The sequence below is a fragment of the Thermobia domestica genome, chromosome 14, assembly GCF_964235325.1.
Source record: "Thermobia domestica chromosome 14, izTheDome1.hap1.1, whole genome shotgun sequence".
Lineage (NCBI taxonomy): Eukaryota > Metazoa > Arthropoda > Insecta > Zygentoma > Lepismatidae > Thermobia > Thermobia domestica.
Window position 1 is genome coordinate 129,358,439 of NC_137467.1, and position 25,184 is coordinate 129,383,622.

The 25,184-nt window shown below is 32.4% G+C and overlaps 1 protein-coding gene across 3 annotated transcripts in view; it reads right to left on the reverse strand.

Annotated features, from left to right (window-relative positions):
• The window catches only part of Gyc88E (Guanylyl cyclase at 88E), a 227,035-nt gene that overhangs the window by 6,930 nt on the left and 194,921 nt on the right, over window positions 1-25,184 (reverse strand). For all 3 annotated transcript variants that reach the window (XM_081738809.1, XM_081738808.1, XM_081738807.1), the window contains one exon: window positions 18,466-18,654. In XM_081738809.1, coding sequence (XP_081594935.1) covers window positions 18,466-18,654 — 189 coding nt within the window. The remainder of the gene's footprint in view (window positions 1-18,465; window positions 18,655-25,184) is intronic.

Below are 25,184 nucleotides of genomic sequence, written 5' to 3' on the forward strand. Positions count from 1 at the left end.
ACCTTGCCACATACGTAGAGGGAAAAAAAAAGAGGGAGCGTTCCTACCTGAGTTTCAAAGAGGAAAAAAAGAGTGAATGAATTGTGTACGCAAGACAACTTTCATTATTGTGCTTTTTGGAAGAAGTGTTGAAACAAGATTTCTTTAGGTATTTTCACATAAATGATTTTATCCTTTTAAAAACTAGAGTAATGAATTAATTATTTATGAATATTAATGAAATGATAATGAATATTAATGAGATGGTAATGAATATTAATGAGGGGGTATTTTATGTAATGATATTGTATTTTCAGTAGCTGATATGGGATTTTAGCATAGAATATCATCTTTTGGATACTGTATGGGTCTAATGGTGTACGAAGCTTAGACGAATGACAAATTGCATGTATATGTGATTAGTTTGTAAGTGGGTACATCTATGTGTAGGTGATATGGGATTTTAGCATAGAATATCATGTTTTGGATACTGTATGGGTCTAATGGTGTACGAAGCTTAGACGAATGACAAATTGCATGTATATGTGATTAGTTTGTAAGTGGGTACATGTATGTGTAGGTGATATGGGATTTTAGCATAGAATATCATGTTTTGGATACTGTATGGGTCTAATGGTGTACGAAGCTTAGACGAATGACAAATTGCATGTATATATGATTAGTTTGTAAGTAGGTAGATGTATGTATGTAAGTATATTGGTTTTTGATATCGGGACAGGAATATATGTATCATATTGTAGACATATTATCTTTCGTTTGCATGTAAGTGTTTTAAGCATGTGTTGTTGGTTGCGTAGCTTTAGGGGCTATACTAGGCTGGATGCAAACACCTGAAGTGTTTCTATTGTAGGGTTATATATATTGTAGAGTTGTATATGTTGTTGTGATGATATGTTATGTGAATGCAAACACATGAACTGATTATATTGTAGCCTTATAATTTGATTGCTTATGTATATAGATTACCTTGAATACCATGTTAGAATGTATATATTGTGGTTTTTTACGTACGCAGATACTTGTTAGACATGTTCTAGTGGTATTTGAAGCACAAAGGATATCACTGTGTTATAACCCATTTACATATAGATATCTTTTCACTACAGTATTCTAATGTCTTATATTGATACCTTTACTTACTTCTAAGATACTTGTTCACCTTATAGAAGACATTATGCCATCAACATGGTTTCGAACTTGGGATAATTTATTGTATGAACATAAAATTTGTATAAATAACCTTATATGAAGCATAGGTATTCTTCCTTTATCTTATATAGAATACAGATACTTCGTATGATATCAATATTTGTTTGGAGAAATAAAACATAGTATTGTAAATTGTAACGCTTTATTCTATTTATATACTCTATAATATTGTATTTTGCAATATTGGCATATTGATATACATATATAGATATATTTAAATAAGATATTTACTATACTTAGAATATTCTTAATAACTTATTGACATATTTACATTGTATATACGTACAAGTACCAACAGATAGCAAAACTTATGGACATATTTGATGATATTATGACCATGTTATGACATTATAGTACCTTTAGACAGTTTACTATTTACATATATACAGAATACCATTCATTTCACGCACTTAATACTTTGATAACCATATGGCAATGTTCTATAGTCAGTAATACTGTTATGATTTAATCGTCGTCTTTTATTTTGAACTTTTTGATGTGTTTTAGTTTCAGACTTGGATACGATGACAAACCCAGGCTTACGAACAATTCTTCCTGGATTGTGTAACTGTTTTTTGTCAGCTTTATCTTGAACTAGTTGATAAAAATGATCAAAGTTAATTTCTTGTCGTGTACGATGATTTAAAGTAATTCCTCTAATTTTAAATACATAATCTACTTTCCCTGTTTGAACTTCTTTCATTCTATAGGCATAATTTTTTGGTCCTAAGCCTATAAAGGCATCAATTTCCCAGCCATCAGGAACTTCATTAGTTAACTGACCTAAATAGGGACCCAAAGAAAGTGGAGGCTTTTCATTACGTTGCTGCACAAACATAATACTATCAGTGTCGCAGTACAATACACGCTCAGGATCTATAGCTGTTAGTAACTCATAAAGTTTTAGACGCGCCCAAGAGGTGATGAAGGCTGCAAGGACAACATTGGAAAATTTCCATGGTTTGTTTTTGTTTTCAATGTTTTTATATGATACAATGAGATGCCGCTCTCCAATAGGCAATACAGTTTGTACCTCATATTGTGGTGCCCATAGATAACTTAAAAATTTTTCTGGAGTATCTACAATTACAGATTGAGATAAATCTGTTCTTTGTCCCCATTTCCCATACAAGGAATTGAGAAATATTTTGGAAATATATCTTAAACCAGGATTTGATTCAATGTTATTTTCCGTTAACTGAATGCATTCATGTTCATAATAGTTTGCAATATATTTTTCTTGATCTTGTTTACTTTTGCACCAGCTAGGAAATCCTGAAGACTCCTGTTTCATTTTTAAGAAGGAATTGACATAATCTTTAAACAAATTATTTTCTGATCCGGATAATTTGAATTCCCAAATTTCGATAATTTGTAAAATTTTGTATCCGAGATTTAAAGCTACATGAAGTTCAGGAGTACAGTATGTACCAGTAAGGACACGCTCGGCCTCATTATGGATGCAATTGTTTTCACTTTGTTCCATACACGTACGACATAACCCAAACAAAAGGCGATCATTACATGTATATGGTAAAATTGGAAAATATAAGTCTTTGGGAGGCAAGATACTACATTTCACTAATCCATGAATACTTTGCACTTGTGGAAAGTCAGGCCCCTTGTATATTATAGGTTTACCTATAGGCAATGGCTTACGTGCCATTACCCACGGATAAAGACTGGTAATATCATAATATGCCACAAACTCTTCGCTGGTACATTCGTACAAGGCATTAAAACATTCTGTACGTCCCCCATGAAAACTATCTTTAGGTACCAGATGGTTGACAAGATCATGACACTGTGTTTGAATAAACTGTTGTAATTTTTTATCATTTTTTACCATGAGGTCCCATTCACATTCCCACATTTCAATGACATTAAGATTTAATTTTTTAAGAAATGCTATTTTTGTGGTGGTGTTTTCATACCGATCTTGTACTGATGTACCTTGCTTAGAGGATGAATCTAGGGACACGTGTCGTAGTGTAGGATAACAGTTTAAACACCCGTGATAGTAACATCCATGAAATTCGTAAACTGTATTTGTTTCAGTTTCAAATCCATCAACCTTATACCTCCCAAATCGTTTTTCCAAACCATTTCCAGAATGAAGAATGTTATTACCAGTAGTACGTTCTAAGTATCGCAGCCAGTACATTGCCTTCAGACTTTGACGATCACGATGGTCAAACCCATAAGGTGGAATAATTGGAATAATTTCTTTGGGTAAATATAAGGTACGATATGTTAGTATTGCCAAACTAGCAATAGTTGGTGCAGCGATAAAACATTGGATACCATTTGTTTTGTCTTCAATTAAGTTTGAAAATTTAATGACAGCCTCTGCTAAAATTTTAACATCATTCCGACAATATTCAATCATTTCCTTTTGGAGATTATACTCCTCATTACTTGCAACACGTTCTTTGTGCCATATGATAAGTTGCTCTCGATCTTCAGTGCTTCTTGAATCAGCATCAAAATATTTTAGATCAGGAATTTTGCCTATATAATTTTGGTTTTCTAATGTATTAAACAAGTACGGAAAATCTCCCTTTCGTAAATTTGCAGAAAGACCTAACGTCTTAGGTAATTTAGATAATTTAACTCCCATATACAAATATGTGTCACGAAAGTAAATCTTTTGTCCTAAACGCATTTCAATAATTTTTTGCCCTGACATTATTACTTCAGGTGTAAAATGATGGTTTATGATCAAAGTTTTAGCACAGAATTGCATATCATAATTACTGCCATTATGGGAAAGCACAATGATTTTTTTAAACATTGGTCGAGTTATTAATACATGATTAACAAATTCTTCAATGTTGTGAAAATCAAACGAACGGAATCCATTTTTATCGCCGCATACAAAGCATGTATCATCAAGCTTCATGTCCTTACACTTGTAACAAGCATGAATACAATTTACGAAATTTACGCGATGTTCTTGTTCTCCTTGTTCATTTTTAGGAAGCAACATTGTTTCTACATCAAAGATAATGTACAAAAAGGTATCTACATGTTGCATCATAGCCGTTTGAACAAAACAAATATGGTCATCTATTACATATGAGTAACATGTTTTACAATAACGTTCACCACATTCATGTTGAGACCTGCGTGAACGCATGTCAATCATATCACCACATTGGACACAAATTTTCTTTGTTTCGCATAAACTTTTTCCGGAAACATTTATTGTTTTATGATTAGCAAAACATTCTTCTGAAGAAAACAGTCTATGACAATTAATGCATTCACGTTTAATATTATTATCATTATTACAAACATTGTGATACTTTTCACACATTGGGCATTTGAAGTTACGCTTATGATTTTCTGTACGATGATAACCTTCCAAACAATACTGACAATAATTTTTCTTGTTTAATAGTGTTGTAATACTAGTAATTAATTCATAGTGTCCCTCAGTATACAAAATTAAAATTTTCTTTGATGCATATATTCCAGGATAAATTACATTGTAGTTTCGAGTTAAAGGATTTTTTTCGTAAACAACAATTTGATAATGAGGTGCTAGCTTATTTTGAAACTTTTTTACATCATCAATAGTACATCCATCATGGATTTCAATGTCAACTTTAGCACTAACACACAAATCCTTTGCTTGTTTCATCAATCGTTCAGAATGATTTTTCAATTCATATACGTAATTATAACGATGATCAGCTCTACCCATTCCAAGAATAATACTCTTGGGAAGACAATACACATCCTTTTGTACAGGAATAGTACATTGATGCATGTGTGTTACAAGATCAACATATTTTGATGAACCCATAGTTCGTCCCCTACCTTTACGTAAATCAACAATATGAATTTTGAAATTTACTTTATCACCTAATAAATAATTTTCATTACTATTTAAAACATTTTCAATTTTACGAAATAAAATGTCGGAGCTTAAATTTGACTTTTGACGCCACGAAATGTATATTGGTTTATTAATTGTGGAAGCAGAACTTTCTATTGTTATACCAACATACATATCATCATCGGCATCATTTAAAACATGATCCTTTACAAATTCAAATAACAACTGAATATATTTTTCAGGATCATCTATTCCGCTAGTGTGCATACGTTCAATTGTAACGTCCTTTCCCGTAAGTCCAAAATAAGTATAATGTTTGGTTCTATTATTAACAATACGAAAATATTCATTTGTTTTACCACACCCATACATGGTAGGTTGTGATAGATTATTAGTATTAGGACTTGGAAAGTTTATAAAATTTTCCATGAAAACGCTAAAATCATTTGTAGTTAAACTATTAGCTTTTCCTTCAGACACAAGTTCCATAAACTTCTCACGAGCTAAATTCTTTATATTATCTTGACGAAAGAAGCCTACATGATATAAATCAATAATATCTTTTGCAGACTTACATTTTTCAAAACAACATGAGGATCACAACCAAAATGCATAAACAACGCCTGCAATAACTTGGAATAAGCTTCATTGCTTACCCTTGCACCCGTAGCATGACATTGTGTTATCACTTCCCATGTAAATAAAACTTCGTTTGGATTTTCATATCCACGTGCTTCTTGTGCCGCCAACATGGTACAGATGACAGACTGTTCTTCCATTGTGTGATTGACACACTAAATATGTAATTGCAATTTGAATTTTTGTCTTATACAATAAATATTTTACACAATGATGTACACAGAACTTTGATATTTCTTTCACAGTTTTTAAATGATAAGGTTTCGTAAGTAGACTTTTATGATATAATTCACAATGTGTTGACTAAAGATACACTTTTAAGAATTTTTTTTTACACTTACCAGTAAGTATAATAATAAAACTTTCCCGAACTTGTTTCAGTTCACAACAGATTTAGTTGTAAGTTTACCGACACTACACTTAAAAGGTTGTCGGCAATTGCACTAACACTTGCCGTTAACCACAATGATAAAACTTCCCGTAACTATTTTCAGTTTAGTATCGATGCACTACCACTTGTCACTCACTAAGTATATTTTAGTTTACCGAAGATATACTTTTAAGTTTATCGGTTAATCCTTTAGCACTTTCCGATAATTGTAATTTACAAACTGCCGTAATAAAATTGATTTAGACTAATTACAGCACGCAAAGTACAAATAGGAAGTGTGTTTACTTTTTATTGATTGTTTATTATCAACACTAATAAATGGAAATTCCAAGAACTCCACACGAAGATTCCCGAAGATTGCCGAAGGTTCCCGAAGTTTCCCGAACATGGCCGAACCTAATCGAAGATGAACATGAGAGTTTATCCACAATTCCTGTACATGTTGGTTAATGTATCACACGAATGGTTCCGAAAATTACCGAACTTAACCGAAGATGGACATAAGAATGTATGAACAATTCCTGTACACGTTTAGTAAATGTAACTTCCAAAAGACTTGTAACTTTAAGATATATTTCAAAGTTTATTATTATTAGATGTAACTTTGTAACAAAATCGGTATTTTAAAATAAATGATTTAACAACAGAGAGTATACCAATAATTGGCTTTACTTTAACACTAGTAATTCTATAGTGCGCGGCGCGGCTTGCTGCGCGGGATTTATAGTTTAAAATTTAATCTCGTACCCAAACACACTTAGTTTTTGTAATCTCGTACCCAAACGCAGTTAGCTTTGTAATCTCGTACACAGGTGCTTTAACATATTTTAAATTAGTAACAGTAATATTACATAATGTGATATAATTTGTAAATGCACTATTAAAGTTTGCAACACTTCAAATAATTATAGCTACTTGTTTTGTATGCTTTTCCACTGTGTTATTGGCCTTTAAAAATTCCTTTGTTAGTAGTGCTAAAAATTTGTTTTGTCTACATTGCTACAGGTGTTTAAATTGGTTTAAACCGGTTTAAACTAGTTTATTGTTTTTTCTTAACAGAACACTCATAGAGTGTGATCGTATTTAAATTGCTGTGCAAGCTCATTATTTATTTAACCTTTCGTAATATTCATTGGATCGTTTGTTACTCAAACTCTTTATTTATTTAACCTCTCGTAATAAATTACTCGAACACTTCGTGTGAGCATACCAAAGATGTTCCGAAAAATACTAAAATGTGTCAGCATACGAAAGATAATTTGAAAATAATTAAAAATGAAGTAAACTTAGAATTAATTCCGATAGAAACACAAAGTAACATAGTTACAAATATTTTATTCGTTCGCTTGATTAGCAGCTCAGAGGAATTACATTCCGAAAATATTAAAATTAACAAAACATAAATATAAAAAAGTTATTTTAGCATGACACAAGATGATTAAACTTAAAATTTATTACATGAAGCTCTTTGATTGTTAAATGGAGAAGTAAAATTTAAGTCAGTGTTGCAATTGAATACAGAAACTATCAGTAAAAGTACAAGTTCCCAAAAGTAAAATGTAGAAACAAAACTTAAAACACAATGTTGCAATCTAAATTGGAAAGAAAATTAAAAATACAACTTACAAACAAAATGTAGAAACCGAAAATAAAATTGCAGAAGCAAAATTAATACTACAAGTTTTAAAAAAAAATTGAAACTGACATGAAAATACATAAACAAAATTAAAACAACGCTACAATTTAAATTTAAAGTACAAGTTCCCAAAAGTAAAGTGCAGAAACAAAACTTAAAACACAATGTTGCAATCTAAATTGGAAAGAAAATTAAAAATACAACTTACAAACAAAGTGTAGAAACCGAAAATAAAATTGCAGAAGCAAAATTAATACTACAAGTTTAAAAAAAATTGAAACTGACATGAAAATACATAAACAAAATTAAAACAACGCTACAAATTAAATTTAAAGTACAAGTTCCCAAAAGTAAAGTGCAGAAACAAAACTTAAAACACAATGTTGCAATCCAAAATGTAAAAGAAAAAATTAAAAGTACAAGTTTAAAAAATTAAAACATGCAAACTAAAAAATAAAAAATACAGAAACAAAACTTAAAACACAATGTTGCAATCCAAATTGCAAAAGAAAATTAAAAGTATAACTTTAAAACACAATGTTACATTACAAATTCCAAAACAAAATAAAAATTACAACTAAAGAAATCAAAATGTAAACTGAAAAACTAAAAATGCAGGAATAAAAAATTTTAAAGTACACAATGTTGCAATCTAAATTGCAAAATGAAAATAACAAGGAGGAAACAAATTTAAAAAAATGCAAAACTGAAAACAAAAAATACAAAATAAGATTAAAACATTGTTGCAATCGAAAATACAGAAAGAAAATAAAAATACAAACATAAAACATATACGAAACATTATGTAGTAGTATAGCACGTAGATCTCACCAACTTTGTCCGAAAATCTCACCAAAGCTGGTGCAAACTCATGTTATTAAAATAATGACGTGCTATACTACTACATAATGTTTCGTATATGTTTTATGTTTGTATTTTTATTTTCTTTCTGTATTTTCGATTGCAACATTGTTTTAATCTTATTTTGTATTTTTTGTTTTCAGTTTTGCATTTTTTAAAATTTGTTTCCTCCTTGTTATTTTCATTTTGCAATTTAGATTGCAACATTGTGTACTTTAAAATTTTTTATTCCTGCATTTTTAGTTTTTCAGTTTACATTTTGATTTCTTTAGTTGTAATTTTTATTTTGTTTTGGAATTTGTAATGTAACATTGTGTTTTAAAGTTATACTTTTAATTTTCTTTTGCAATTTGGATTGCAACATTGTGTTTTAAGTTTTGTTTCTGTATTTTTTATTTTTTAGTTTGCATGTTTTAATTTTTTAAACTTGTACTTTTAATTTTTTCTTTTACATTTTGGATTGCAACATTGTGTTTTAAGTTTTGTTTCTGCACTTTACTTTTGGGAACTTGTACTTTAAATTTAATTTGTAGCGTTGTTTTAATTTTGTTTATGTATTTTCATGTCAGTTTCAATTTTTTTTAAACTTGTAGTATTAATTTTGCTTCTGCAATTTTATTTTCGGTTTCTACACTTTGTTTGTAAGTTGTATTTTTAATTTTCTTTCCAATTTAGATTGCAACATTGTGTTTTAAGTTTTGTTTCTGCACTTTACTTTTGGGAACTTGTACTTTAAATTTAAATTGTAGCGTTGTTTTAATTTTGTTTATATATTTTCATGTCAGTTTCAATTTTTTTTAAAACTTGTAGTATTAATTTTGCTTCTGCAATTTTATTTTCGGTTTCTACATTTTGTTTGTAAGTTGTATTTTTAATTTTCTTTCCAATTTAAATTGCAACATTGTGTTTTAAGTTTTGTTTCTACATTTTACTTTTGGGAACTTGTACTTTTACTGATAGTTTCTGTATTCAATTGCAGCACTGACTTAAATTTTACTTCTCCATTTAACAATCAAAGAGCTTCATGTAATAAATTTTAAGTTTAATCATCTTGTGTCATGCTAAAATAACTTTTTTATATTTATGTTTTGTTAATTTTAATATTTTCGGAATGTAATTCCTCTGAGCTGCTAATCAAGCGAACGAATAAAATATTTGTAACTATGTTATTTTGTGTTTCTATCGGAATTAATTCTAAGTTTACTTCATTTTTAATTATTTTCAAATTATCTTTCGTATGCTGACACATTTTAGTATTTTTCGGAACATCTTTGGTATGCTCACACGAAGTGTTCGAGTAATTTATTACGAGAGGTTAAATAAATAAAGAGTTTGAGTAACAAACGATCCAATGAATATTACGAAAGGTTAAATAAATAATGAGCTTGCACAGCAATTTAAATACGATCACACTCTATGAGTGTTCTGTTAAGAAAAAACAATAAACTAGTTTAAACCGGTTTAAACCAATTTAAACACCTGTAGCAATGTAGACAAAACAAATTTTTAGCACTACTAACAAAGGAATTTTTTAAAGGCCAATAACACAGTGGAAAAGCATACAAAACAAGTAGCTATAATTATTTGAAGTGTTGCAAACTTTAATAGTGCATTTACAAATTATATCACATTATGTAATATTACTGTTACTAATTTAAAATATGTTAAAGCACCTGTGTACGAGATTACAAAGCTAACTGCGTTTGGGTACGAGATTACAAAAACTAAGTGTGTTTGGGTACGAGATTAAATTTTAAACTATAAATCCCGCGCAGCAAGCCGCGCCGCGCACTATAGAATTACTAGTGTTAAAGTAAAGCCAATTATTGGTATACTCTCTGTTGTTAAATCATTTATTTTAAAATACCGATTTTGTTACAAAGTTACATCTAATAATAATAAACTTTGAAATATATCTTAAAGTTACAAGTCTTTTGGAAGTTACATTTACTAAACGTGTACAGGAATTGTTCATACATTCTTATGTCCATCTTCGGTTAAGTTCGGTAATTTTCGGAACCATTCGTGTGATACATTAACCAACATGTACAGGAATTGTGGATAAACTCTCATGTTCATCTTCGATTAGGTTCGGCCATGTTCGGGAAACTTCGGGAACCTTCGGCAATCTTCGGGAATCTTCGTGTGGAGTTCTTGGAATTTCCATTTATTAGTGTTGATAATAAACAATCAATAAAAAGTAAACACACTTCCTATTTGTACTTTGCGTGCTGTAATTAGTCTAAATCAATTTTATTACGGCAGTTTGTAAATTACAATTATCGGAAAGTGCTAAAGGATTAACCGATAAACTTAAAAGTATATCTTCGGTAAACTAAAATATACTTAGTGAGTGACAAGTGGTAGTGCATCGATACTAAACTGAAAAAAGTTACGGGAAGTTTTATCATTGTGGTTAACGGCAAGTGTTAGTGCAATTGCCGACAACCTTTTAAGTGTAGTGTCGGTAAACTTACAACTAAATCTGTTGTGAACTGAAACAAGTTCGGGAAAGTTTTATTATACTTACTGGTAAGTGTAAAAAAAAAATTCTTAAAAAGTGTATCTTTAGTCAACACATTGTGAATTATATCATAAAAGTCTACTTACGAAACCTTATCATTTAAAAACTGTGAAAGAAATATCAAAGTTCTGTGTACATCATTGTGTAAAATATTTATTGTATAAGATAAAAATTCAAATTGCAATTACATATTTAGTGTGTCAATCACACAATGGAAGAACAGTCTGTCATCTGTACCATGTTGGCGGCACAAGAAGCACGTGGATATGAAAATCCAAACGAAGTTTTATTTACATGGGAAGTGATAACACAATGTCATGCTACTGGTGCAAGGGTAAGCAATGAAGCTTATTCCAAGTTATTGCAGGCGTTGTTTATGCATTTTGGTTGTGATCCTCATGTTGTTTTGAAAAAATGTAAGTCTGCAAAAGATATTATTGATTTATATCATGTAGGCTTCTTTCGTCAAGATAATATAAAGAATTTAGCTCGTGAGAAGTTTATGGAACTTGTGTCTGAAGGAAAAGCTAATAGTTTAACTACAAATGATTTTAGCGTTTTCATGGAAAATTTTATAAACTTTCCAAGTCCTAATACTAATAATCTATCACAACCTACCATGTATGGGTGTGGTAAAACAAATGAATATTTTCGTATTGTTAATAATAGAACCAAACATTATACTTATTTTGGACTTACGGGAAAGGAAGTTACAATTGAACGTATGCGCACTAGCGGAATAGATGATCCTGAAAAATATATTCAGTTGTTATTTGAATTTGTAAAGGATCATGTTTTAAATGATGCCGATGATGATATGTATGTTGGTATAACAATAGAAAGTTCTGCTTCCACAATTAATAAACCAATATACATTTCGTGGCGTCAAAAGCCAAATTTAAGCTCCGACATTTTATTTCGTAAAATTGAAAATGTTTTAAATAGTAATGAAAATTATTTATTAGGTGATAAAGTAAATTTCAAAATTCATATTGTTGATTTACGTAAAGGTAGGGGACGAACTATGGGTTCATCAAAATATGTTGATCTTGTAACACACATGCATCAATGTACTATTCCTGTACAAAAGGATGTGTATTGTCTTCCCAAGAGTATTATTCTTGGAATGGGTAGAGCTGATCATCGTTATAATTACGTATATGAATTGAAAAATCATTCTGAACGATTGATGAAACAAGCAAAGGATTTGTGTGTTAGTGCTAAAGTTGACATTGAAATCCATGATGGATGTACTATTGATGATGTAAAAAAGTTTCAAAATAAGCTAGCACCTCATTATCAAATTGTTGTTTACGAAAAAAATCCTTTAACTCGAAACTACAATGTAATTTATCCTGGAATATATGCATCAAAGAAAATTTTAATTTTGTATACTGAGGGACACTATGAATTAATTACGAGTATTACAACACTATTAAACAAGAAAAATTATTGTCAGTATTGTTTGGAAGGTTATCATCGTACAGAAAATCATAAGTGTAACTTCCAATGCCCAATGTGTGAAAAGTATCACAATGTTTGTAATAATGATAATAATATTAAACGTGAATGCATTAATTGTCATAGACTGTTTTCTTCAGAAGAATGTTTTGCTAATCATAAAACAATAAATGTTTCCGGAAAAAGTTTATGCGAAACAAAGAAAATTTGTGTCCAATGTGGTGATATGATTGACATGCGTTCACGCAGGTCTCAACATGAATGTGGTGAACGTTATTGTAAAACATGTTACTCATATGTAATAGATGACCATATTTGTTTTGTTCAAACGGCTATGATGCAACATGTAGATACCTTTTTGTACATTATCTTTGATGTAGAAACAATGTTGCTTCCTAAAAATGAACAAGGAGAACAAGAACATCGCGTAAATTTCGTAAATTGTATTCATGCTTGTTACAAGTGTAAGGACATGAAGCTTGATGATACATGCTTTGTATGCGGCGATAAAAATGGATTCCGTTCGTTTGATTTTCACAACATTGAAGAATTTGTTAATCATGTATTAATAACTCGACCAATGTTTAAAAAAATCATTGTGCTTTCCCATAATGGCAGTAATTATGATATGCAATTCTGTGCTAAAACTTTGATCATAAACCATCATTTTACACCTGAAGTAATAATGTCAGGGCAAAAAATTATTGAAATGCGTTTAGGACAAAAGATTTACTTTCGTGACACATATTTGTATATGGGAGTTAAATTATCTAAATTACCTAAGACGTTAGGTCTTTCTGCAAATTTACGAAAGGGAGATTTTCCGTACTTGTTTAATACATTAGAAAACCAAAATTATATAGGCAAAATTCCTGATCTAAAATATTTTGATGCTGATTCAAGGAGCACTGAAGATCGAGAGCAACTTATCATATGGCACAAAGAACGTGTTGCAAGTAATGAGGAGTATAATCTCCAAAAGGAAATGATTGAATATTGTCGGAATGATGTTAAAATTTTAGCAGAGGCTGTCATTAAATTTTCAAACTTAATTGAAGACAAAACAAATGGTATCCAATGTTTTATCGCTGCACCAACTATTGCTAGTTTGGCAATACTAACATATCGTACCTTATATTTACCCAAAGAAATTATTCCAATTATTCCACCTTATGGGTTTGACCATCGTGATCGTCAAAGTCTGAAGGCAATGTACTGGCTGCGATACTTAGAACGTACTACTGGTAATAACATTCTTCATTCTGGAAATGGTTTGGAAAAACGATTTGGGAGGTATAAGGTTGATGGATTTGAAACTGAAACAAATACAGTTTACGAATTTCATGGATGTTACTATCACGGGTGTTTAAACTGTTATCCTACACTACGACACGTGTCCCTAGATTCATCCTCTAAGCAAGGTACATCAGTACAAGATCGGTATGAAAACACCACCACAAAAATAGCATTTCTTAAAAAATTAAATCTTAATGTCATTGAAATGTGGGAATGTGAATGGGACCTCATGGTAAAAAATGATAAAAAATTACAACAGTTTATTCAAACACAGTGTCATGATCTTGTCAACCATCTGGTACCTAAAGATAGTTTTCATGGGGGACGTACAGAATGTTTTAATGCCTTGTACGAATGTACCAGCGAAGAGTTTGTGGCATATTATGATATTACCAGTCTTTATCCGTGGGTAATGGCACGTAAGCCATTGCCTATAGGTAAACCTATAATATACAAGGGGCCTGACTTTCCACAAGTGCAAAGTATTCATGGATTAGTGAAATGTAGTATCTTGCCTCCCAAAGACTTATATTTTCCAATTTTACCATATACATGTAATGATCGCCTTTTGTTTGGGTTATGTCGTACGTGTATGGAACAAAGTGAAAACAATTGCATCCATAATGAGGCCGAGCGTGTCCTTACTGGTACATACTGTACTCCTGAACTTCATGTAGCTTTAAATCTCGGATACAAAATTTTACAAATTATCGAAATTTGGGAATTCAAATTATCCGGATCAGAAAATAATTTGTTTAAAGATTATGTCAATTCCTTCTTAAAAATGAAACAGGAGTCTTCAGGATTTCCTAGCTGGTGCAAAAGTAAACAAGATCAAGAAAAATATATTGCAAACTATTATGAACATGAATGCATTCAGTTAACGGAAAATAACATTGAATCAAATCCTGGTTTAAGATATATTTCCAAAATATTTCTCAATTCCTTGTATGGGAAATGGGGACAAAGAACAGATTTATCTCAATCTGTAATTGTAGATACTCCAGAAAAATTTTTAAGTTATCTATGGGCACCACAATATGAGGTACAAACTGTATTGCCTATTGGAGAGCGGCATCTCATTGTATCATATAAAAACATTGAAAACAAAAACAAACCATGGAAATTTTCCAATGTTGTCCTTGCAGCCTTCATCACCTCTTGGGCGCGTCTAAAACTTTATGAGTTACTAACAGCTATAGATCCTGAGCGTGTATTGTACTGCGACACTGATAGTATTATGTTTGTGCAGCAACGTAATGAAAAGCCTCCACTTTCTTTGGGTCCCTATTTAGGTCAGTTAACTAATGAAGTTCCTGATGGCTGGGAAATTGATGCCTTTATAGGCTTAGGACCAAAAAATTATGCCTATAGAATGAAAGAAGTTCAAACAGGGAAAGTAGATTATGTATTTAAAATTAGAGGAATTACTTTAAATCATCGTACACGACAAGAAATTAACTTTGATCATTTTTATCAACTAGTTCAAGATAAAGCTGACAAAAAACAGTTACACAATCCAGGAAGAATTGTTCGTAAGCCTGGGTTTGTCATCGTATCCAAGTCTGAAACTAAAACACATCAAAAAGTTCAAAATAAAAGACGACGATTAAATCATAACAGTATTACTGACTATAGAACATTGCCATATGGTTATCAAAGTATTAAGTGCGTGAAATGAATGGTATTCTGTATATATGTAAATAGTAAACTGTCTAAAGGTACTATAATGTCATAACATGGTCATAATATCATCAAATATGTCCATAAGTTTTGCTATCTGTTGGTACTTGTACGTATATACAATGTAAATATGTCAATAAGTTATTAAGAATATTCTAAGTATAGTAAATATCTTATTTAAATATATCTATATATGTATATCAATATGCCAATATTGCAAAATACAATATTATAGAGTATATAAATAGAATAAAGCGTTACAATTTACAATACTATGTTTTATTTCTCCAAACAAATATTGATATCATACGAAGTATCTGTATTCTATATAAGATAAAGGAAGAATACCTATGCTTCATATAAGGTTATTTATACAAATTTTATGTTCATACAATAAATTATCCCAAGTTCGAAACCATGTTGATGGCATAATGTCTTCTATAAGGTGAACAAGTATCTTAGAAGTAAGTAAAGGTATCAATATAAGACATTAGAATACTGTAGTGAAAAGATATCTATATGTAAATGGGTTATAACACAGTGATATCCTTTGTGCTTCAAATACCACTAGGACATGTCTAACAAGTATCTGCGTACGTAAAAAACCACAATATATACATTCTAACATGGTATTCAAGGTAATCTATATACATAAGCAATCAAATTATAAGGCTACAATATAATCAGTTCATGTGTTTGCATTCACATAACATATCATCATAACAACATATACAACTCTACAATATATATAACCCTACAATAGAAACACTTCAGGTGTTTGCATCCAGCCTAGTATAGCCCCTAAAGCTACGCAACCAACAACACATGCTTAAAACACTTACATGCAAACGAAAGATAATATGTCTACAATATGATACATATATTCCTGTCCCGATATCAAAAACCAATATACTTACATACATACATCTACCTACTTACAAACTAATCATATATACATGCAATTTGTCATTCGTCTAAGCTTCGTACACCATTAGACCCATACAGTATCCAAAACATGATATTCTATGCTAAAATCCCATATCACCTACACATACATGTACCCACTTACAAACTAATCACATATACATGCAATTTGTCATTCGTCTAAGCTTCGTACACCATTAGACCCATACAGTATCCAAAACATGATATTCTATGCTAAAATCCCATATCACCTACACATAGATGTACCCACTTACAAACTAATCACATATACATGCAATTTGTCATTCGTCTAAGCTTCGTACACCATTAGACCCATACAGTATCCAAAAGATGATATTCTATGCTAAAATCCCATATCAGCTACTGAAAATACAATATCATTACATAAAATACCCCCTCATTAATATTCATTACCATCTCATTAATATTCATTATCATTTCATTAATATTCATAAATAATTAATTCATTACTCTAGTTTTTAAAAGGATAAAATCATTTATGTGAAAATACCTAAAGAAATCTTGTTTCAACACTTCTTCCAAAAAGCACAATAGTGAAAGTTGTCTTGCGTACACAATTCATTCACTCTTTTTTTCCTCTTTGAAACTCAGGTAGGAACGCTCCCTCTTTTTTTCCCCTCTACGTATGTGGCAAGGTCTTAAGAAAATGCGTAACAAGTCGCACGCCGGTTTAAAGTGGTCCTTTGCTCACAAAACAAAAAACACACTTCACCCCTCCATCTTATGTGCGGTTCCCTCAATATGGGGCAATACATTAGCTTTTAAAAAGTGACACGTACCTATCTCATTCTTAAATTCTCTGTCGTTAGAATAATAATTTTTATTTCTTTCTTTTTTCACATATTTTTCAGTTTCCATGCAGTAGAAATCACAGTCCCCCCATTAAGCAATGTCCAGAACACAGTTCGCTCCCTCCACCTTCAAAAAACCCTGGACCACCCAAAAATTACAGCACACCTGTGTCTATGTTACGTTCGATACTCCATCAAAGGGCTCCCTACCCCCGCCATTCTTAACGTACATGTCTTTCTCACTTCCTGCTGTTACACTATTTTCTGGCTTCCATATGTCACGTTAAATTGACACTTTCTTATTTCCTTAATTGACACAATGATGAAATTACGAGACAGCTCCAAAAGAAGCATCTGCTACGATTACAATGGTGTTTGTCGGCAATCCAATGAACAAAGACCTCACACGTTGGATAGATTCAGGTCCAACAACTACTTTTTTATCCTTTTGTTTTCTGCCTTTCTCCTTTAGTTACGTCACCTTAGAACATCCCATTCTTTTATTATAGGTGCCTTCTTTCTTTAGAATTAGTTTCTTGAATACCAAGACCAACTGCGTTCAAGATTAACAAAAAAGACTTGTGTGGACATGCTTTGAAGCTTCTTCAGTTATTTCTGGGCACTTGAGGGATGAATAAGCAAGGAAGAAACAAGTTTCTTAAAGGCTTGGGGAAAAACGGTAAGTAATCAGCATAAATTGTATAAATTAATATAAAATTGTATTAAAATATATGATAAAACATTCAAGAGGAAATTTGCATCCATTTTCGTGAGATTTTGGGAACATGGGTAAATTTTTTGGTACAAAATGGCGGATTTTACCCTCATTTTCGTGAGATTTTGGGAACATGGATAAATTTTGGTAGAAAATGGCGGATTTTAGGGCGTTTTTCGTGAGATTTTGGGAACATGGGTAAATTTTGGTACAAAATGGCGGATTTTAGGGCGTTTTTCGTGAGATTTTCGGAACAAGTTCGTGAGAAGTACGTGCTATACTACTCCGCTAATTTCTACATTTCTGATCTAAATGATATTGAAATACATTTGAATAAAATATCAGTAACATGAAAACATTAAAATTCTAGTTGGTTTGAAAGAAAGTAGAAAGAATAATTCCCTTTAAAAGGTTAGAGAAGATGAATGTATGAAGACAAAATGTTTTACCTTTCCTGATGGGAGAATTTCCAATCGATCGTCGTGCTACGTCGTGGAATGTGACTGGCGAGTAGACCCTGCGACTGAGGGCGTCCACTCCTTCCTCGTTGTGCCTGGGAGAAATTGCCTTCAGAGGAAGCATATTGGTCAGCGGTGTCCTGTTCTCCCGAGACAAAAGCCAGTAAGTCTTCACAGCACCTATGCAAATAGAATAAGATATTTATAATCGAATGTATAAGAATTTTTAAAAAGAGTCTTGAAATTAAGGTTTTGGAGTTCCTTTAATTGTATTTCTCACACCCTTCTACATGTGTATACCGTTATATAGCCTAAAAGATTAAAAATGACCTACTTATCAATTGCTAAGAAATACCACCGTAGCGTTCGCCGAATTTAAGCAGAGAGCGGGATTCAAGTAGTTAATCTCGTATTCCTTGACGTCAAACACAGCCTATATATGCCGAGTTTCATTTTCCTTTTCAGCTTGGAGGATTTGTAAGATACTCTGCTACTGGTAAAAGATAAGACTGTCTTCCTTTGAGAAAGGTATTTTTTTTAAAAAAAATCCTTTCCTACCCTCTGAGTTCGTGACAAAGAGAACATTCTTTTCTAGTTATAGTGGTCTACACAAAACGAGGATTAGGCTAGGCCGATTTTTAGCAATTTTGGAATTTCGATTTGGAATTGTCGGGAAGAAGTTTCCTTTCGGTAAGACAACTAAAAATATTTATTTTAAATTTTTTCATAAAATTTCATCTACCACTCTCTACTGGGGCTTGAAAGTTTCAAAATTTGGGAAATATTTTATTTTGGAAATTTCATTTGGAATGGGGTGGATGGATTTTCTTTTGCTGAGACAAAGAAAATATTTATTTTCAAATTTTTCTTGGGGTTTCAACTTCCACTCTCTACTGGAGGTTGAAATTTTCAAAAATCCCGAAATATTAAAATGTTGGAACTTTCATCTGGAATAGGATGGAAAAGCTTCCACCTAGTGAGACAAAGAAAACATTCATTCTCAAGCCCCCTGTAGAATCCCATCCCCCACCCCCACCTGGGCTGAAAACTTCGAAAGCCTCAAAAAATCCAAACCATGGAACCCCGATATGCAATAGGGTGGAAATGTTTCCTTTTAGTGACAAAAATTATTTATAGTCAATTTCTCCACAGAATCTCATCTTCCATCTTCCACCGGGGGTTGACAATTTCAAGTTTTTGAAAAATTTAAATTTTCGATTTTTGAATAGAATTGAGTGTTTCTTTTTAGTGAGACAATGAAAATATTTATTTTTAATTTTTTTCATAAAAATGCATCTTTTAACATTCAAGGATTTAGCAAAATCTGAAGGTTTTTAAGCAATAAGGAAACGATTTACAATTTTACATTAATGTTTAAAAAATCATCACAATGCATTTGTGTTCGTTCAGGTACTGTAGTATTGGAGAAGAAATAATGTTTTCTTGCCAGTTGATCAAATCGATGTATTCATCAGCGTCAAAGTTAAGTTTTGGTACTTTGAATAGACGAATATGATTGTGATCTTTAGTTTTAGCGTTCAAAATCCGTCCAAGAGCAAGTGAATTGTGTTAGATTACAGGATCTATGATACTTTTTAACTCTTCATTTAAGTACCGAGTCAAATTGATAGTTTGAAGATCCAACGCAATTCATTTTTGTACACGCAGATAGGGATGGTACCGAGACCGAGACGGACTTTTATATACCGAGACGAGACCGAGACCGAGACGGACTTTTACATACCGAGACGAGACCGAGACAGAACTCTATAAATCGAGACGAGACCGAAACGAGACCATGGTCAGTCTCGAAAGCCTCGGTCTCGTCTTGAATATTGATAGTTATTTTGCCTTTACTCAAAATTTGTTTATGAGATGTGTATGAGATAATATGGGAACAGTTGACTCTTGTACCTGTACAGTGGCATATTTAGGGGATAGGTATCAGGCTCAAGCCCCTCCCGAAATAAATTTGTAATCATTTTTTTGCATTGCACGTACAACGCAAATGTTTGTTACCCGTTCCTGAAGCCTCTCTCGAAACAAAATTCACTGCTGTTGCATATAATCTATCTATCTATCTATCTATTTATTTATTTATCTATTTATTTATCTATCTATCTATCTATCTATCTATCTATTTATCTATCTATCTATCTATCTATCTATCTATCTATCTATATATATATATATATATATATATATATATATATATATATATATATATATATATATATATATATATATATATATTCAGTGGTAGAGCGTTCACCTCTGGTGCTTGGGGTCCCGGGTTCGACCCCAGCCCCCTCCAAGTGAATTTTGTGGTGGACAAACACCGTGTGCGTGGGTTTTCTCGGGTTCTCCCGTTTTCTCCCACTTTCTTCATTCCACCATTTCATTCATTACTCATCATCACCGTCTCCTTTAGCCTAACCGGCATAACCGTTGGACGTAAAACTCAAAGATTTCATTTTTGATTCCATTTTCATATATATATATATATATATATATATATATATATATATATATATATATATAGGCCTATATATATACAGGGTTGCCCATTTTAATCTTTCCACGGAAATATCTCAAAAACGATTGAACATAAATGAACTGAACAAAAACTAAATTAAGAAATACCATGGGGCAGATCGAATGGCGATGTTATGGTGCCCCTCAGGGTCGCTCTTCAAGGGGGCCCGGGGCCCAACTTTAAAATCTTAAATGAAAACATGGGGTGAGTACCATCTCGTTCGATAGGTCTTTAAAAACTAAAAAGCGATGTGGCAAAAGATTTTTCATATGGGTCACCGTATTCAAAATAGCCCCCAAGATATGTTACCTGCATCAGATGAACGTGCAGTAGCACTTATATGAAAACGGTTGAACATAATTGAACCAAACAAAAATTCAAATATTAAATCCACGGAGCAAATCGAATGATGTTGTCCCGGTGCTCTCCAGGGCCGGCTTTCATGGGGGCCCAGGCCCAACTTAGAAATTTTAAACGAAAATATGGGTCAAGTGATACCTCGTTCGATAGATCTTCATTCACTAAACAGCGTTGTGGCAAAAGATTGTTCATATGGGTCACCGTTTTCAAAATGGCCGCCAAGACATGGTGCTTGTACAATCCGCGGCAAAAAACCTGCAACATGAGCATATAAGTTTATTGTGAAATGACGAAGTCTTTTGCTCCAAAATAAGTGTGCACGGGAGGAGGCCGAGGTTTATCCTGGCGTGATTCGTTCCACTTAGACGTTATGTTCATTCCGTGTGCTGTTAGGCGTAGTTTCACAATAAACTTACATCCTCATGTTGCAGGTTTTTTGCCGCGGATTGTACAAGATAATACATCCAGTACCAATAATATGAAAACGGTTGAAGATAATAACGGATGAACAGAATAAAACTCCTGTAGGAAATCACAGAGAATATTTATCACTTCACGGCTCGAAAATGTTGCAACAGAGGAGAAGATGATTAGAGTAAAAGTGCCATAATGTAAAGGAGGAAATCTAATTCCTAGAAAATTATCATTCCAACGTCTTCCGTAAGTGGGTGAAGCGGGGCGGGAAGGAACTGTGAAATTGCAAATGAGAACTACTTCATTCGCAAATTGTATCTACAAAACAAAATTACCTGAAATGTGTTTTTATAACAGATAGGTGTCTGTAATAGATAAAAGTAGGTAAAATTCTTGTTAAATAATACTTTCCATTTTGATTGCAGGCAATGATTTGTGCAAAAATGAATCAACTGAAATGCGAAACCAATTTGTCGAACAATGCAATTTTAGAACAACGTGTACAAAAGTTGGTTTTGTTCAAAAGTCGTCTGCACAATATTGGTTCATTACTTCATTATAGTACCAATCACTTGTACACCCAAGTGTTTCAGACAAACCATACCTATTGCAAGTAAAAGTGGGGTTCTCATTTGAGAATTTACCATTCATTTCCGCTTCACTTACTTGCGGAGGGAGATCGGAAAGATAATTTTCTAAGAATTAGATTTCCTCTTTAGCATTATCTCACTTATACTTTAATAATCTTTTTCTCCGTTGGATTATTCTCGAGGCGTGGAATGAAAAATACCTTCTGCGATTTCCAATACGAGTTTTATCCTGTTCATTTATCTCCAACTGTTTTCATATTAGTGGTACTGGACGTTTTATCTAATACAGGCACCATGTCTTGGCACCCATTTTGAATACGGTAACCGATATGAAAAATCTTTTACCACAACACTTTTTAGTTTTTAAAGATCTATCGAACGAGATATCACTTGACCTATGTTAGGTTTTTTGACAATTTTGAAGTTGGGCCCTGGGCCCCATGAAAGGCGGCCCTGGGGGTCACCACGACATCATCCGACGTGTTTTATGTCATTTTCCTGTTTCAATTTCTGTTCTGTTCATTGTCACAACTCTGTTTAGTGTTTGAAGATCTATCGAACGAGGTATCACTTGCCCCATGTTTCCACTTAAAATTTTAAAGTTGGACCCTGAGCCCACATGAAGGACGGTCCTTGGGGACACCACGACAACACCATTCGATGTGCCCCCATGGCTTTGCTATTTGAACTTTTGTTTGGTTCATTTATGTTCAACCGTTTTGATATTAGTGCTACTGGACAATTAACTGATATAAGTAACATAATTATCTTGGCTGCCATTTTAAAAACGGTGACCGATATAAAATATCCTTTGCCACATTCCTTTTCAGTTTTTAAAGATCTATCGAACGAGGTGTCATTCGCCTCATGTTTTCATTTAAAATTTTAAAGTTGGGCGCCGGGCGCCCTTAAAGAGTGGCCCTCGGGGACACCATGACATCACCATTCGATTTGCCCCATAGAATTTCCTATTTGAGTTTTTGCTCAGTTTATTTACGTTCAACCGTTTCCGAGATATTTCCGTGGAAAGATTAAAATGGGTAACCCTATATATATATATATATATATATATATATATATATATATATATATATATATATATATATATGTGTGTGTGTGTGTGTGTGTGTGTGTGTGTGGCGTGGATCCAGGATATGATCAAGGGATGGGCTAAACCATACTTTGTCTCTTTATCCAGTATAAAGCAGGATTGAAGCTAATTTAATTCAGTGTATACCTGAGCGCGTTAAGGGGGGGGATATAGCCCTATAGCCCTTCCCTTGGATCCGTGCCTATATATAAACAAGCAGTGTTACCAACGCAAAATAAATTATATTTTCTCAAATTGCACTATGTAAGGTATTACCTAATTCTACTTTTGATATTAAATAAAACCACAATACCACATACATTATTCAGTGTAACAAAGGACAATACAGTATCACTAACCAGGGTTGGCAAAAAACATGGTTTTTATTGAAAAAACAAAAGAACGTTTTTTTTTTGTTTAAACCCGTGTTTTTTTTGTTTATTTAAACCGGGTTTTTTTGTTTAAATAATTTGCTCTGTGTATTTATATCACATATGGACAGAAATAAGTTTGTTTCGCCTTGGTGTTATTATGCAACAACCGGGTTATATTGGAAGGGGTCACATAAGCTTAAAGCGGAATCCAACCGCTTCTCGGCTTACATCCGAGGGAAATTGTCCTTCATTTGGACTCGAAACCGGGACTAATTGGTCACAACTGCAATACGTCTGCCGACTCACTCACGAAGGAGTCCTGATAAAAATACGTTGTGCTGACCTTTACATACTTGTTAATATAATTGTCAAGAGTCATTTCAGAAGGACAAAAAGATAAATAGTTGAACAAGTGAAACCATTATGCTGAATTACATATGGACAATTTGAAAATACTGCAGAGTACAGAAGAACTAATTTAGTCCAAGTTAGTTCACTATGACTTTTATGAGTCCAAGTTAAAGACATACAACGACTTAATTGGGGTATCAGTACGAAAAGTGAATAAAGATACGAATTATTTGAGCCCACTTTGACTCATTTATACATAAATAGATATCAAAGATACTTTTGATTTCAATAAATATCTCTCGTGGAGTTTGTATGACACCCCCCCCCCCCAAAGTACGGCATTTCGATGTATTTTATCAGTAGTAAACATTATTAGAACGCAACAATATTTTGAATTTTTCTTTGATTGCAACTGCATAATAATAATAATAAACTATAAAAAAAAATCACATAAGAAACATTCATAAACTTATGCAACACACAAAAGTTGTTTTTGTATTATAATCCCTTTGAGTAATGAATGAGGAATTTAGGTCTGAATATAATACGAATAATTCAAGGGAGTGAATTGTGATAACCCACAAAGTGCGTCCATCAAGATTTTACGAACACACTCTTTTACTAACATTTTTCGCTTTTTGGTTTAAACCAGAAAATAAAAACAGCTGGTTTAAACCACCTGGGTTTAAACCAGCCAACCCTGTCACTAACATCAACATTTTGGAGATCTCTAATATGGTAATTCAAATAGCATAGACGGTGCAATGCCCATCATTTGTATCTTAGCGTCAAATACTATGATCATGGTATAATGTATTTTATTTCGAATGAATGAAGGAACAAAGTTACAAGAAATGAAAAATTTAACTTTTTCTAAAGACTTTACTTCGAAAACATGCTGACCTATCACGTCTCATCATGTAGATGCTTCCAAAAGACTTAAGTGATCATAATGCCATTTACAAGAATTATTTCAAACCGTTTCAGAAATACCA